The sequence below is a fragment of the Manis pentadactyla genome, chromosome 4 (genome assembly GCF_030020395.1).
Source record: "Manis pentadactyla isolate mManPen7 chromosome 4, mManPen7.hap1, whole genome shotgun sequence".
In the NCBI taxonomy this organism is placed as follows: domain Eukaryota; kingdom Metazoa; phylum Chordata; class Mammalia; order Pholidota; family Manidae; genus Manis; species Manis pentadactyla.
In genome coordinates this window covers 13629822-13643438 of record NC_080022.1, presented here as the reverse complement: position 1 = coordinate 13643438, position 13617 = coordinate 13629822, and the positions used below count along the sequence as shown (strand labels likewise).

The 13617-nt window shown below is 53.2% G+C and overlaps 1 protein-coding gene across 7 annotated transcripts in view; it reads left to right on the top strand.

Annotated features, from left to right (window-relative positions):
• The window catches only part of UBR4 (ubiquitin protein ligase E3 component n-recognin 4), a 127396-nt gene extending 121090 nt beyond the window's left edge, over positions 1–6306 (top strand). For all 7 annotated transcript variants that reach the window (XM_036914457.2, XM_036914461.2, XM_036914458.2 and 4 more), the window contains 3 exons: positions 2601–2691; positions 3376–3538; positions 5914–6306. In XM_036914457.2, the coding sequence (XP_036770352.2) occupies positions 2601–2691; positions 3376–3538; positions 5914–5978 (319 nt within the window). In that variant the 3' untranslated portion in view covers positions 5979–6306. The remainder of the gene's footprint in view (positions 1–2600; positions 2692–3375; positions 3539–5913) is intronic.
• Positions 6307–13617: the final 7311 nt, after the last annotated feature.

Sequence of the window (13617 nt, the reverse complement as noted above, 5' to 3'; positions counted from 1 at the left end):
GGCCACCTCTGGGTCTGGTGTTCAGTCCCTAGAAAGGTGGAGCCAGGCTTACTTCTGTGAATTCAGAGAGGAAGGCAGCCAGGCACAGGGTGAGATTACTGCAGAGTAGAAGAATGGGGTTGGCAAGGTGAAGGTAGGTTTGCCTGTCTTGCTGACCTGGGCAAAAACTAGGGAAGTTTCTGCATGGCTGCAGTTAGGAATTTCTTTTCTGGTCATTAAAAGCTTGTCATCTCCCTTCTTGGTCACATCCTACCCCACCTGTTCCATGTTCCATGAACATTTCTTCTTCCTCTGCTGTATGTGGATGCCTCCCAAAGAAGGAATGCCATTTCAGGAAGGAAGTGGTCTTTGTTTTCAGGGCCTGGTGCTGCGATTCGGGTCACATGGGAGGTGTCTTGAGAGAAACAACTGCAAACAGCAGCAAGAAGCCCTTTGAGATGGCCGCATGGTCACCATGCCCTGGGTGGGCTCTGGAGTAGGGCAGGGCCTGTCAGCTTGTTCCTGCCATTCAGTGGAAATCTGCTTCATTTCTGGATGACCTGGCCTTGCGTGTCTGCTTTCACCAGGATCTGAGGGAACATTCCCACATTCAAGGGCCAACGAGGGAGCAGGGGATGAGCTTTCAGGCCCTTGATGTGACAGAGCAAGTGGAAACAGCGCTGTGCCCAAGTTGGCACACGTGCTGTCTTTCAGCTCTGGTTTATCAGGTGTTGCTAGTCAGGGGCACCTCATGGCCTCAGAGACCAGGTTGGAGTTCTGCTGTGGATTCGGCCAACTACCAGCTCCTTTGTGTGCAGTAGGCGGGGGTGCCGAGTCCTGTAGGAGTCGTCCTCACCCCTGCCTCCACTCCAGACATCTCACTTTCCCATGTTTCCCTAGAGTCCAAAGCATTCATCCTTAGCTAGCTGCTAGAATCACAAGTTAAATCAGAGTGGTACCAAGTTGTCTAAAGCCAGGCTCAGTGGTATCCATAGCACGTAATGGCTCTTTACTTGGCACAGGCTCTCAGTGGCGGGTATGAAATCTGAACCCACGGGAGCTCTTCTGCTTTCAGGTAGGAGACTAGACTTTATTACTGTCCCAGGCAGTTAAGGAAAAGATTTGGTCACAGCTTAATTAGGAAATCCACTGTGAGCTGCACTCCTGAGTTGCCATCCTCTCTGTAGCAGTTTAGTCACCTCTGCTAATTAGCCTTAAATAATTAAGTCGGGCAGGGTCACTAAGGATTGAAGCTTAGCACAGCAGACAGCCACGAGGAGAACCAGACCTGGTGAGGTGTGGGGGCATGAGCAGGTGCTCCCGCACAGGTCTCAGGAGGCCCAGGCGCTAGCCTGGCATCGGGGTGCCCTCCCAGGAGAGAGCACGGCTGGGCGCCATTCGAAGGATGTCATCCTGGTGGATGGAGCAGTGTCCCTGGCAGTAGGTTTTGCCTGGAGTCCGTGATGGAATGGAAGGCAGTAGCAGACAAAAATCTAGGAATTTGCACAAGGGAAGTAGACTGCTTCTTCATGTTTTACATTCAGGAAGAAAGGGTCCTCTGCCAAGAATTTGCAAGTATTTAAGCCTGGGGCTTTCTTAGGCTCCTGTCATAGCCTGATCCACCAGCATGCAGAGATGCAGGGATGCAGGGATGCGGAGGCGGGTTTCTTTTATTATGGCCTCTGTTCCAAGGTGTGGAATCTCCATCACAAGGGTTCATCTAGCCTTATGACACACGTGAGGGCAGTTTGCAAACAAAATCCCTTGTAGATCTTGGGTAGTAGAAACTGAATCCTAGCACCGATATTTCACTGTCTGTGCAGAGGGGTATCTGGTCTTTCTGTATTTCAGAAGTGGCTCTGCTTGGTGTAATCATTCCTCAAACGAAGAGTGGCTGCTGAGAGGGCAGCTGTCACAGACTGCCCCCAGTACTCCAAGGGGCTGCTGGTCTTCAATCCTGAACTGAGTCATTGGATTAAGTAGGGATGGTACTGGTTAGAAACTAAGGGGTGTGGTGAGCAGCTCTGGGATTATCCTGGGATTTAGGAGGTGTTGGGATGGTTGCATGTTCCATCCTGGACATTGCTATTGCTCAACACTGGTTTTCCACCAGCTTGCTATTTCTTAACATAGCACGTAGTTGACAGATTACTGTGTTTGGCTGACTTAGTTCTGCTGACTATAAAATTGTTCTAGCAGGAATCTAAGGACTGAAGTAGAACCTTGTTTCCTACTTGCTAGGTCCCGTCGAGTCCAAGAGCTGTGTAGGGGCTCATCGCAGGGACACCTGGGGCTCATGGGCATCTCTTCAAGGCAGCAGCCTTTTGGTTGTTGGTTGCCATGTTGCAACTTACATCTCCCCCCATTCCAATTTACCCTGATTTGGAAAAGAGTCAGTTCTGAAGGTGAATATTTCATGGAACTTGTCATAAATAAAACACTTGAGTCCCAGGACTTCCAAAGTCCTTGCCCAGAGCAGCTTTTCCAAGATAGGCAGGTGGCTGGAACAGAGGGATGCAGATGTCACTGTGCCCCTTCCCTTGCTCCCAGAATGCGCTGGTCCATCCTGTGACTGTCCTTCCAGGGTCTGCACAGACATGGCATTTGCTTTTCCTTCCTAGGCTGACAGACAAGGCAGTGAAGGACTACTCTGCTTATCGCTCTTCCCTTCTCTTTTGGGCCCTTGTTGACCTCATCTACAACATGTTTAAGGTAAGGCTGTCATCAGAAGCTGGGCTGGCTTCCGCCAGGGTGGCGAGCATCTGTGCTCTGGCTCTGCCTTGCCTCAGCGGCCAGGTCCTGAGAAGCAGACTGCCCCAACCAGGGAGGGGATGTATACTCTAGCTTGGGCCTTACATTTGTGACACGCCAGCAGCCACGAACACTTCTGTGGCCTGCTCACAGGCCTTCTGCAGAGCCACGTCTACTGGCAGCTCTGGCCTCCTGACTTATCCTTTGTTTGCTCTCGTCCCGTTTAGATAAACTCCATTGGCCTGGATGAGTGTGACTTATTCCAGCCCAGCTTATTATAGGGACACTCCTTTCTGCCTTGAGAGAATCAGAGGGTTTGGGGATGGTTCCTTTTAAAATCTGAATGAAGTGGCTCAACCAAAGTGTATGACGACTCCCTTTGCTTTGAGGGATGCAGATGTGAAGTGTGCAGACAAACACAACCACCTCGTTGTAGCTTGTAGGTTCTGGTGACACAGTGCTCACTAAAGGGGCTGTCAGCAGAATGAAGCGAGGCACTGATGTTCCTGGGCGCACAGCATGCCCTCCAGGGGAAGCTCTGACATGTACAGGAGGGCGCTCTTTCCCTCGGGGTTGAAATGGCCTTACTGAGTTGAAGCATCAGGTAACCCGGCCTCCGGGCTTGTCTTCTGTTGGCTCTTGTAGAAGGTGCCTACCAGCAACACGGAGGGAGGCTGGTCCTGCTCTCTCGCGGAACACATCCGCCACAACGACATGCCCATCTACGAGGCTGCTGACAAAGCCCTGAGGGCCTTCCAGGAGGAGTTCATGCCAGTGGAAACCTTCTCGGAGTTCCTCGATGTGGCTGGTTAGTGTCAAGGTTTTTGTCTTTCAGAGATGTTCTGCAGCAAAACCCGTGTCTGAGTGGGGCTGGCCATAATTTTCATCTTCACACACTAGCAGTGCAGGCAGGAACCCACCTGTCATCCACCACCGGAAGTTCTGGGAGAGAGATGTGAATAGCATGCCAGTGTCATAAGAACAACAGCTATGCCATGCTGGGTACCGTGCTGCTCATTGTGCATGCACATCCCCAATCCCCAAAGCAGCCCTGTGAGGTGGGAGCTAGGGTATCCCCATCTCACAGATGGGTACTGGAGGCTTTGAAGAATAAATGTTTCCAATGGGACACAGCTAGAAAACTGGTAGAGTCCCTTTTTGGTTCCTGGCTTTTTATGGCAGCTCAGAAATAAACATGGAGCTTACCCATCTTTCTCCTGCCTCTTGGGTACTGAGACCTCTTCTGTCAGAGCTGCCCCTGGGGAGTCATGGAGGACTTCTTCTCTGATTCATAAAGTAAATGGTAAATACCAAAGCAGAGCAAAGAGCATCTCTGTAAGAATAGGGCAACAGTGTGCAGTCACGTGAGACATCCTAGGTGGTTCCTCATCCCACAGCTCGTAAAAATTAAGTTCATTGTTCTCCCTTGTATACAGGTTTTTTTACAACAAATTTGTTGTCCTAATTGCGAACACATTAAAAATTGTTTTCATCTCATAACCAAGCAGCAGGTGATGGCAGGGGGAGGCGCCAGTGCTTGGAAAAGCCCACCTGGGATGAAGCTCTCGGTGCCCCCGGCCGGGTCTGTGTGGTATGGCCCCGGTCGCTGCCACTCTTTCTACGGTCCACCTCCCAGCGCTGGAGCAGGGGTAACCACAGCTGCCCTACTCGTTTGCTAGCTGGTCTCACTTTTCCCTGATGCTCACTGTGGGACTCTTGTGAAGTGTAAAGAAGCCAGGAAAAAATTCTTCTGAGGTCCCATTATCCAGAGAAAGCCTCCACTAGCATTTCTTCTGTCTTTATCCCCTGGGAACTAACCTTCCAGGGTCTGGAGCAGTGCTCAGTGTGAATTCCCCTTTCTCCCGAAGCCATGGGGTTTCCAGCTGGGCCCTCCCTGCGGTTGCCTCAGTGGAAGCCATGCACTCTGATGGGCCTTTGCCCCCCCCCCCCCCCCCGGTGCCTCCCGTTACCTGCGGTCATGGGTTAGCACTGCTCACCTCAGTTTCTTTGTTAACTTTGTTAGATGCTCCCACCTGCGTCCTTTCAGCCTAGAGCTTTTACCTTAGCGCACGTCCTGCTGTCTTCCAGGAAGGGGTCCCTGACTGAGAACAGGTAACCTGTGTATCTGTGTCCTCCGTGGGGGCACCCTGGGGTCTGCTGAATGTCTGATCAGAGACTGTCCATGTAAGTGTAAAAGTCCAAGTAAGAGGAGGAGGAGGTGGGCCAGGGAAGGAAGGTGTGCACCTCAGCTCAGGGGCTTGCGTTTACCTGGAGCTGGTGGCAGCACCTCTGGCCTGGAGACAGTCAGGCAGGAAGCCTCTGTGGCCGCCCCTGAGGTAGGTTTTTACAGCATGACTTTATTACTTTGTTATAACTAGTAGAAAATTTCGTAATATCCGACACATCCTATTCAAATCCAAGGACAAAAACACCTTCCAGAAACCACAAGTGATGATGGGTGCAACTTAGCACGTGTGCCGGGGAGATGACTTTCCCTTGAATGTTGCCTGGCCTTGGGGTTAACAACTCCATGTTGGTTAAATGTGAGCACCCTGCTTGGTGAGGAGGCTACAGAGTTAGATGCTGATCGAGTCCCTTCTGCTCAGTTTCACATGCAGGGCCTCATTCAATCCCAGCAGTGACAGCACCGGGCTTGGTAATCAAGAAGACAGAGCCCTTACGCTCTGGCAGCTCAAGGCGGTGCTAGCATTTGGATCAATGCATGGCTGAGCCTAGGGCCCTGCTACCTGACTCTTCCTCCCAGCCCTTGGGGACCTGGTGTTAACCTTTCTTTGGCCCCAGATCCCTTTAAGAATACGCTGAAGACTGTGGACTCCCTCCCTCCAGAAGACCCCCGTCCATTTTGTGATCAGTTCTAGTGGACTGGCAGGCCCCTCGCAGTGGCCCATGGACCTGCTTTAGAACGTCTGCTGTAGGGAGATCGTGGGTCAGCCTCTTAAAACACCTTTAAACAGACAGCCGTGCCTGGCTCTGGAGCACAGCTCCTCTTACTGATCGGGTGTCTGCTCGGTGACTGCCTCCCAAGTCATTGCCAGTCTTCCCGTGAGCAGCCGTGTTGGAGCTTGTCGGAGCACACCGTGTTCCCTGCATGGATGCGGCAGCCATGACTCAGTAGGGTTGGGAGCTGTGCCTGCTCCTAACCAATGTGCCTCTGTTTTCCAGGTCTGTTATCAGAAATCACCGATCCAGAGAGCTTCCTGAAGGATCTGTTGAACTCAATCCCCTGACTATTACACGGAAACTGCAGTTGACAGAGATCGACGCGAGCTTGCCTTCCATCCCTGTGTTCTTCCCTCCTGTGCATTGATTCCCCGCAATGGGATGCTGCAGCATTGCTCCTCCTCCTCCCCCTCATTTGTTCTTGGAGTGGCTTGGGGGTTTTAGGCTTCCTGTTTTATCTTGTGTGTGTGGTGCACTAGCTATGAAGTTGTCTGTAACCCAGCCATTGAAGGACCTGTACATACCTAGGAGTCACGAGTCGTCCTGGTCAACCTAATACTTGAGTGTGCACACCTTGAGAAATAAATGAATGACTTAATACTCATTGAAAAAGAAGGTGCCGGCTGCTGCTTAAACCTGTCCTTAGTGACACTGGCCAGATACTGTTCCTTGACTGCACAGCCCTTTCTGGCATGAGCACAGGAAGACTGATGTCTCAGAATCACTGTCTTTGGGCCTCTTGTCAGTACCAAATGGAACTTATCTGTTCTCAGCCATCAAGGTGGGGCATCGCATTCGATGAATATGATCTATCCTAAAATAAACCCCTCAGCATCTCTCAAGTGTTTGGCCTTAAGAGTTGGAACCCAAAGACACATGAATCCAGTGATTCTCTAGCCCTCGGTAGGGTTCTGGTCTTTCTACAACAAAGGCCTCTGGCATTCTCCTGCTAGCTGTGAATTGGAAACCCTTTGGCAACTTACCCCCAGGGCTGCTGTGTTGGGAGTGGGCCTGGAGCAGACTTAGAATGATGAGTAGCTGCTCTTTACCAAGCACCTTCTCCCTGCCCCACCCTGGGCTGTGTGCGGTTGTTTCTGGCCTTTCGGACAGACCTGCAAGAAGGGGCCTGAGAACCAGCATCAATTGCCCAAGGCCACCCAGCCAGTGGCTGTGAGAGCTGCAGGTTTCTGCCTGCAAAGCTGAGTCCTGAACCACTGTGGCGCTGCCTCTGGGGGCCTTGAGGCCTGCTTCCCTCTCCTAAGAGCCTCTCCCCAGGTTTAAGGGCAAGGCTGATCCCAATGTGACCTTGGGAGGAAGAGCTTGCTGGTAACTGTCTTCTTTTGTTCTCTGAGGGCCGCTCTGCCAACTGCTGCTCCCAGTGACAGCCTCCCCTCTTTTGATGTGCAGTTCATGTGGCTTGCTCCTCAGGCCAGACCATTTGGGACAGAAGGTGCCTGTGAGGCCCTTTAGAAGACTTCCCACGGCCAGGATGTTGTGTCCCTTCCCCAGAGTCCCTGACTGGGCAGCCACAGGCACACATGAATGTGCTTGGGGCCTAGCCGGAGAGACAAAGGTGATTTGTTGCAAGGGCCCAGCTGGAGGCCCTGGCAGAGGAGAGCTCGTGTGCCCATGCGCACGAGTGCCCATCACTGTTGGGGTTGGGTCAGTGGGCGTTTCTGACTGCAGAAGGGGGAGGCGGCATAAGCTGCACCAGATCCCAATCCTTCCTTCAGATCCCAGCTCCACTGCTGTTTGTGTCTCTGTGTCTCCTCACCTGTAAGATGGGAATGTCGGTACCTGTGGGCTGGGGCGGTTGTTTACATGAGAGTATTGTGACGGAGAGTTTACTTCAGATTATTTGCCTGCCATGTAATAAGGAAAGGGCTGCTCTTCCTGTTAATGGATTCATTTTTAGTCTACAAGATCTTGCTGTTTCTTTAACAAAGCCCCCAGTTTTAGGTGAGATCCACGTGTGTCTAGTGACAGAGGATGAAGGGACCTTGGTCTTGGGGACACAGTTCCTTACACTGAACACAGCAAGTCCATCCCCTCTTGCGCATCTGTCACCTTGTGCTCTCTCGTATCTTCCGAGGGACCATTCCAGGTAGCCGTTAGCATGTGGGACTGCTGTTACCTGACAGCCTAGCAGGGAATAAATAGGAACAGCTTCATCTGGGACAGCAAAGCCAGAAGGGAGACTGGGGGAAGGGCCAGTGGGAACAGAGACCAGGTGTCAGGCTTACGTTTCGTGAGGTGCCACTGTAGGCTGAGCTGTGCTCATGGTGATACCTCTGGCACAAGACTTGGCACCTTCGGAAGCCAGTTTTAACCATAGCTCAGTTCCTACTGCCCGAAGAGCCAGAGTCAAAGCTCATTACAAACCGTTCACTTACTTTCCTCTGCCCTTCACTTTGGTATTTCTTGAAAAGTTCTCAGAGAATGGGGGTCCATCCCAGACGCATCAGGCCTCTTGCTTTCACGGCCACAGCTTTTCCTGGCTGTTCAGGGTGCTTGTTTCTCAGTAACAGCTACAGTCCAGACAGATTGCTGGCAGGTGACAGACAGGTCTGTGGCCGGTCCCAGAGCGGTGCCTTGGCAGAACTTGGGCAGGAGTGGAAACTGGTGTAGGAGGAGAACTCTCTCCCTGAGCCCACGTCTTGTGACAGTAGCATCAAAGGGGCACCAGGTAAAAAGTCTCTTCCCATCCTGAGCCATTTTTCTGGGCTAAATGCTTCTTAGGTCCCTGTCTTTCTCAACAGGCAACCCCAGCTGGGGAGTTCAGAGATTTCCAGACTGGCTATACCTATGATGGCTGCAATTTCTAAGCCCCTGAAGTCTGCGTTCAGCAACAAAGCTAGAGAAGGGATGTCAGCACCCTCCTTCTAGAATTGCTGAAGCCCTGGTGTTTCTCAGTTGGTTTGTGTCTCCTGGCTCAGCTTTCTGAACTCAGGTCTCTGTTAAGGGCTAAATGGGAGACCAGCGGCCTTTTGAAGGGCTAGGTTCCTTGCATTTAGTCCTTGAGTCTTTCCTACAAGTTAGGTGGTGTTACCCTCTTAGAGATGAGGAAGCAGCCCCCAGAGGGAGTGATGGCGCTTGCTGAGGAGTCAGGAGCTGCCAGATGTGGACTCTGATCACCTCTCACTTGTTCACTTGCGTCTTTAATGTCCACGTGGCTCCAGGCACCGTGTTGGATGCTGAGGGTAGAACAGTGCATCAACAGCCTGTCCCTGTGCAACTGAGATTCCTGTGAGGCAGTGAAGGAGTGAAGCTGGGGTAGGAGTGAAAATGGTGTTTCTGGTTCATGTGGCACCATTGTAGGAAATGTGGTCGACTATTGAAGGACATGGGGACATGGGCCATAGGGGCTGTGGCTGCCACATGGTTTTCTAATCAAGCAATGGGATCCACACCCCTTCACCTCTAACCTGCCCATGCCATATTCTCAGCCCATTCATGAAGGGCATCCTGGTGGTCAGTCAGCAAACTCTAGTGTATTGGGCTCTGAGTCAGTTGCTGCTGTGGCCAGGCGGGCCCTTTATGGGGACGTGGGGGGCCAGGCAGAAAGGGAGATTCACTCTGCTGTCTGGCTTCAAAGGATAGCCTGGCTCTGGCCACTTCTCACCACCTCTGTGCCCATTCTCCCTGCTTCCCCTGGCCCCCGGCAGTCCACTCTCCTAGTACCCTGCACAGTCACTTAGAAATGCCATTCAGACCATGGCTACCTCGCCCAAGCTTTCAGTTCACACAGTGACCTTTAGAATGGAGTGTAAACTCCCTTTCACGGCCTCCAGACCCTACACGTCCTCCTCACCTAGCCTTGGCCTCATCTCCCCACTCTCCCCTACTGCATGCACTCGCCTCCCTGCTGGCCCCTCACTCCCCAGAGCATCACACTTGCTGCCCCTCTAACCCCAGATTTTGTATCCCCTCCCTCCATTCAGGCCTCTCTTCCAAGGGCCTCGTCTCAGAGATGGTCCCTGGCTGCTGAGCTGAGAGGCACCACCTGAGTCCCTCTTGGCCTGCTTGCTCCATTTAATAGGCTGCAGTTAGCAGCTCGTGCACATACTTGGTGATCATTTACCTCTGCAAGCTCCATACTGTTGGTGATTTCACTAATTTGTGTGTATCTCCAGTTCCAGAACATTTACATTCAGTAAACATTTGTGGAATGGACCATAGCTTCGTACCAGGACCTCCTTAGGGGACAGTCAGGATCAGCTGTGCCTATAACCCTATGTGAAATTCTGGGGTGATGGGTGGTAAATAGAATCTGATCTGGTGGGTAGGCCTGTAAGGGTCTTGCCTCACCATCCCCTGCCGTGCTGTTCCTGTGGCAGACGGGGGAGATTCCAGAACCTGCTGGAGGCCAGGCCACGCTCAGATTCAGGTGGGAGCACCTGAGCTTCCCTCTGAGGCTTCTGCACTGCGCCACATCCCTTTCCTTCTGTCACCGACAACTCCAGGGGCAGGACCGCTTCTCTGCCTGGACCAAGCTCTGTCTCCCAGGCCACGGCAAGCCTTTTTGAGCTGAACTGTTCACTGCAGCACCGGGGACTCAGCAGACAGGACAGAGTAAGTCACCCAGCAGAGCCCCCTGGAGCCTGCAGGGGACAGTTACCCTGGAGCAAGGACAGGAGGGACTCCTCCAGCTTCTCTAGACCACCTCAACTCTGCCTTGGGACTGGGCTCAGATGCAGAGGAGGGAGCAGGGCAACCTCTGAGGAGAAAAGAGATGAGGACCAGTCTTCACTGGTTGCAAGGCTTGCCTAGGCTCTCAGGGACCGCCTCCCGCCATCACAGCTGTCCCTGGCTCCTTTAATATTCTGCTCCCTCCACCTAGGAACTGCTGTCTTAAATGCCACCTCCTCCAAGAAGTTCACCTGAAGTGCATACACACGTGTGCACATGCACACACCTTCCACACACGAGTGCATGCTTTGGTGATGATTCCTGTTTGCTTCCCAGGTTATTTCTATCTCTGCTGCTCTGCAGTCCCTGACCTTGGGGCTACTTCCTTCCCTGCCTATCCTTGCCTGCTGCCCAATCTCAGAGTCTGGCTGGGCCTGGGGTGAGCTTTGGCCTCCCTGCAGCTTGGAGCGGCTGGGCACAGTGAGTCCCAGTGCAGAGCCCCCTCCCTGCAGCTGGGCTGCATGGGATCCCGTTCTCTAGGGCACTGCAGCTCTGCCTGGGAGGGGCAGTGCCCACTGTGGTCTAACCCGAAGACTCCGGGCTGTGCCTGGCCAACATGGGCCAGGGCCAGCATTCCCCTGCCTCCCTCCTGTGCCCTTTGCTGACTTCAGAGCTTTGAAGATGCTCTCCAACTCCTTTGCTCTAGGCCTGGATGGTGGGGCACAGAGAGTTGGGAGCATTTGCCTGAGGCCTCCCACCTTCAGCCATTACCCTTTCCCACATCCCAGGCCAACAGGATCTGGAGCACCAAGGCCCTGAGAGTACTCCAGGCCTGTCATTCCAAGTGTGTGAAGGATTTCCATGTCACAGCTGATGTCCATGAGAGGAAAGAGGGTAGAGAGATGGGCTTGGAGGAGGGGCGCTCTCTGGGAGAGAAGGTGGCAGGTGGAGGGTGGAGCACAGAGATGCCAGGCGTCCCCCCAGCTGGCCTCATCCACGCTGGCTCTCATACCCAGTGCAGGTCTCTGGGCCCTGCCCACACGTGCCAATGAACTTGAGTGTCTGCAGCAGGCCATGTGCTTTCCCCTGATACAGGCTAGGCCAGGCTTCTGGGGAGCAGGAGAGAGGAGTTCCTGGGACATCCTGGGGCAGGAACACAGCTGTTGGGGAGGTGACCACAGTGGGGGGCTGGGTGGGGCTAAAATTAAGCCCAGGTGAGAGTTCATAAACTGGCACGTGGGCTGAGAACTACCCCAGGGGAAGTGCCATCCTTGGGGCTAGTAATCTGGGTGTGGGCAGAACGGTAGGGTCTCACTGGTTGCTCTTTGGACTGTCCCACAGGTCTCTGCCAAATGACCTGTCACCCCATCTGTCCTAACTGACCACCCCCCTGCTCAGTCTCTACAGGGGTCCCTGCTGGACCCCTGTCAAGCTGTTCATGACTTAGATATTTGGGGACCCCACAGAATTCATATTTGCTGAGCACCCGTTCAGGGCCAAGTACCTTGCCAGGCATGATCTCCAATCCTCAGTCACTACTGTTCTTCCTGTTTCACAGATGAGAAACCCGAGGCTCAGAAAGGCAAATTCACTTATCCAAGCCTGCACAGCCTGTCTGCAAGATGCTGCTGTCGTCCAGCCAGCCAAGCCCTGCTCATTCAACCTGGTCCTGCTCCCCATCCAGCCCGGGTATGGGTTTGATTCAATTAGCCCAGCTCCTGGCAGGAGGGCTTAGCTTTGGGATCTAGGCGGGGCAGACCCAGCCAAAGGTTTGCCAGCTGTGCCCTGGGAACCAGCTACCAGCTGGGACGACAGAGCAGATACATGGCCCCATGGGCCCTAATGCCAGGGCACACAGGGCAAGTAGGAGGTGGCTTTTGTTTGGGTGGGGCCCGAGTGCTGGGCCTGGGGCTGCGAGCAGCTGGTGGCACTTGCTCAGGTCACATGGCTGCCCTCAGCCCTGGCCTCCTCATGTGCAGGAATCTGCTCCTTCGTGGGATGAGATCACAGCCCTGGGAGTGTGCCTGTACATGGCATTACGATGCCTCTGTCTTTCCTCTCCGGGTTCTGGAAGTGGTGGCCCGTGAGCGAGTTCTTTGGATGGCATGGGATTCCAACTGTCCCCTCCTCTCCTGCTCCTGGTGGCAAATAGGGCTCTGGCCACCTCAGGCGTGGATTCACAGGGGTCCCAGGCTGCAGGTAGTAGTTCCACGAGCCTTCCCTTTTCATTCCCTGCTTTCACGGCCTGGGCAGCCTCTCTTCAGTGCCTGACAGTCACTTCTCTTATGCTCACAACTCATTAATGGACTCACTATTAGTTGTGTTAAAATGAACTGACATTCAAGGATGGGAGTGCTTCACTCAGAGCAAGTGCTCCAGGTAAAGTTGGCAGATGAATTTCTGGGTACTGAGCCAAGTTTGAATTTCAGAGAAAAGAAAACTTTTTAGTATAAATGTTTCCCAGCTATTGCTAGGACAATTTTTTAGACTAAGTATATCCCATGTAATAGTTGGACATACTTACACTAAAAAGAGTGCTCATCATTTATCTGAAATTCAAATTAAGCTGCAGAGCCTGCATTTTTATTTGCTCAGTTTGGTGACCCTAACCCAAGTGGTCGTTGAGCACACAGATTGAAGCAAACTTAGGTCCTGGCTTTGAGGAAGCCCCCACCACTCTGTGGGAGAAACGAGACCCAGATGCACATCCCCACAGAGGGGCCTGTGGGAGCAGCAAGTGCCCTGGCCTGGAAGCTGGGGAGAGCCCATTGTGCTTGGGGAACCCCGAGGCCTGGAGTTAGGGGAGGGAGTCTGGGAGCTGATGAAGAGGCTCGACCTGAGGGCCAGGAGTTGCCTGAAGTGTGGTGAGCAGGGAAGGCAGGTTCCAGAAGCCTTAGACCCTGTGGACATCCCCCAGGCCCCTCCAGCACAATCTCTCTCTGGCCCTCCAATGTTGTTCAGCTTTGGGTGGGGTCCTGAGAGCCAGGGTTGGGTTGCAAAGTTTTTGGGGTCAGATTTGGGTTCAGAGCTGGCTGTGCACCTCGGACCAAGCCTTTCACCTCTCTGGGCCTCAGTTTCTTCATGTGTAAGGTGAACATGCTTCATTGGGTTAGCCAAGAGAGTGCTCCCATGGCACCTGGCACAGAGGAGGTTCTGGCAACATGAGCTTTTGAGGTTATGGGTGACTTACCCCCTGGAAGGGCTTTCCCAGACGCGGCTGGCATTCCATCCAAGGAAAATGCAGCTGGCAGCAGGGCTCCTGCAGTGACAGTAGTTGGTGGGTCTCCCATCATGGGA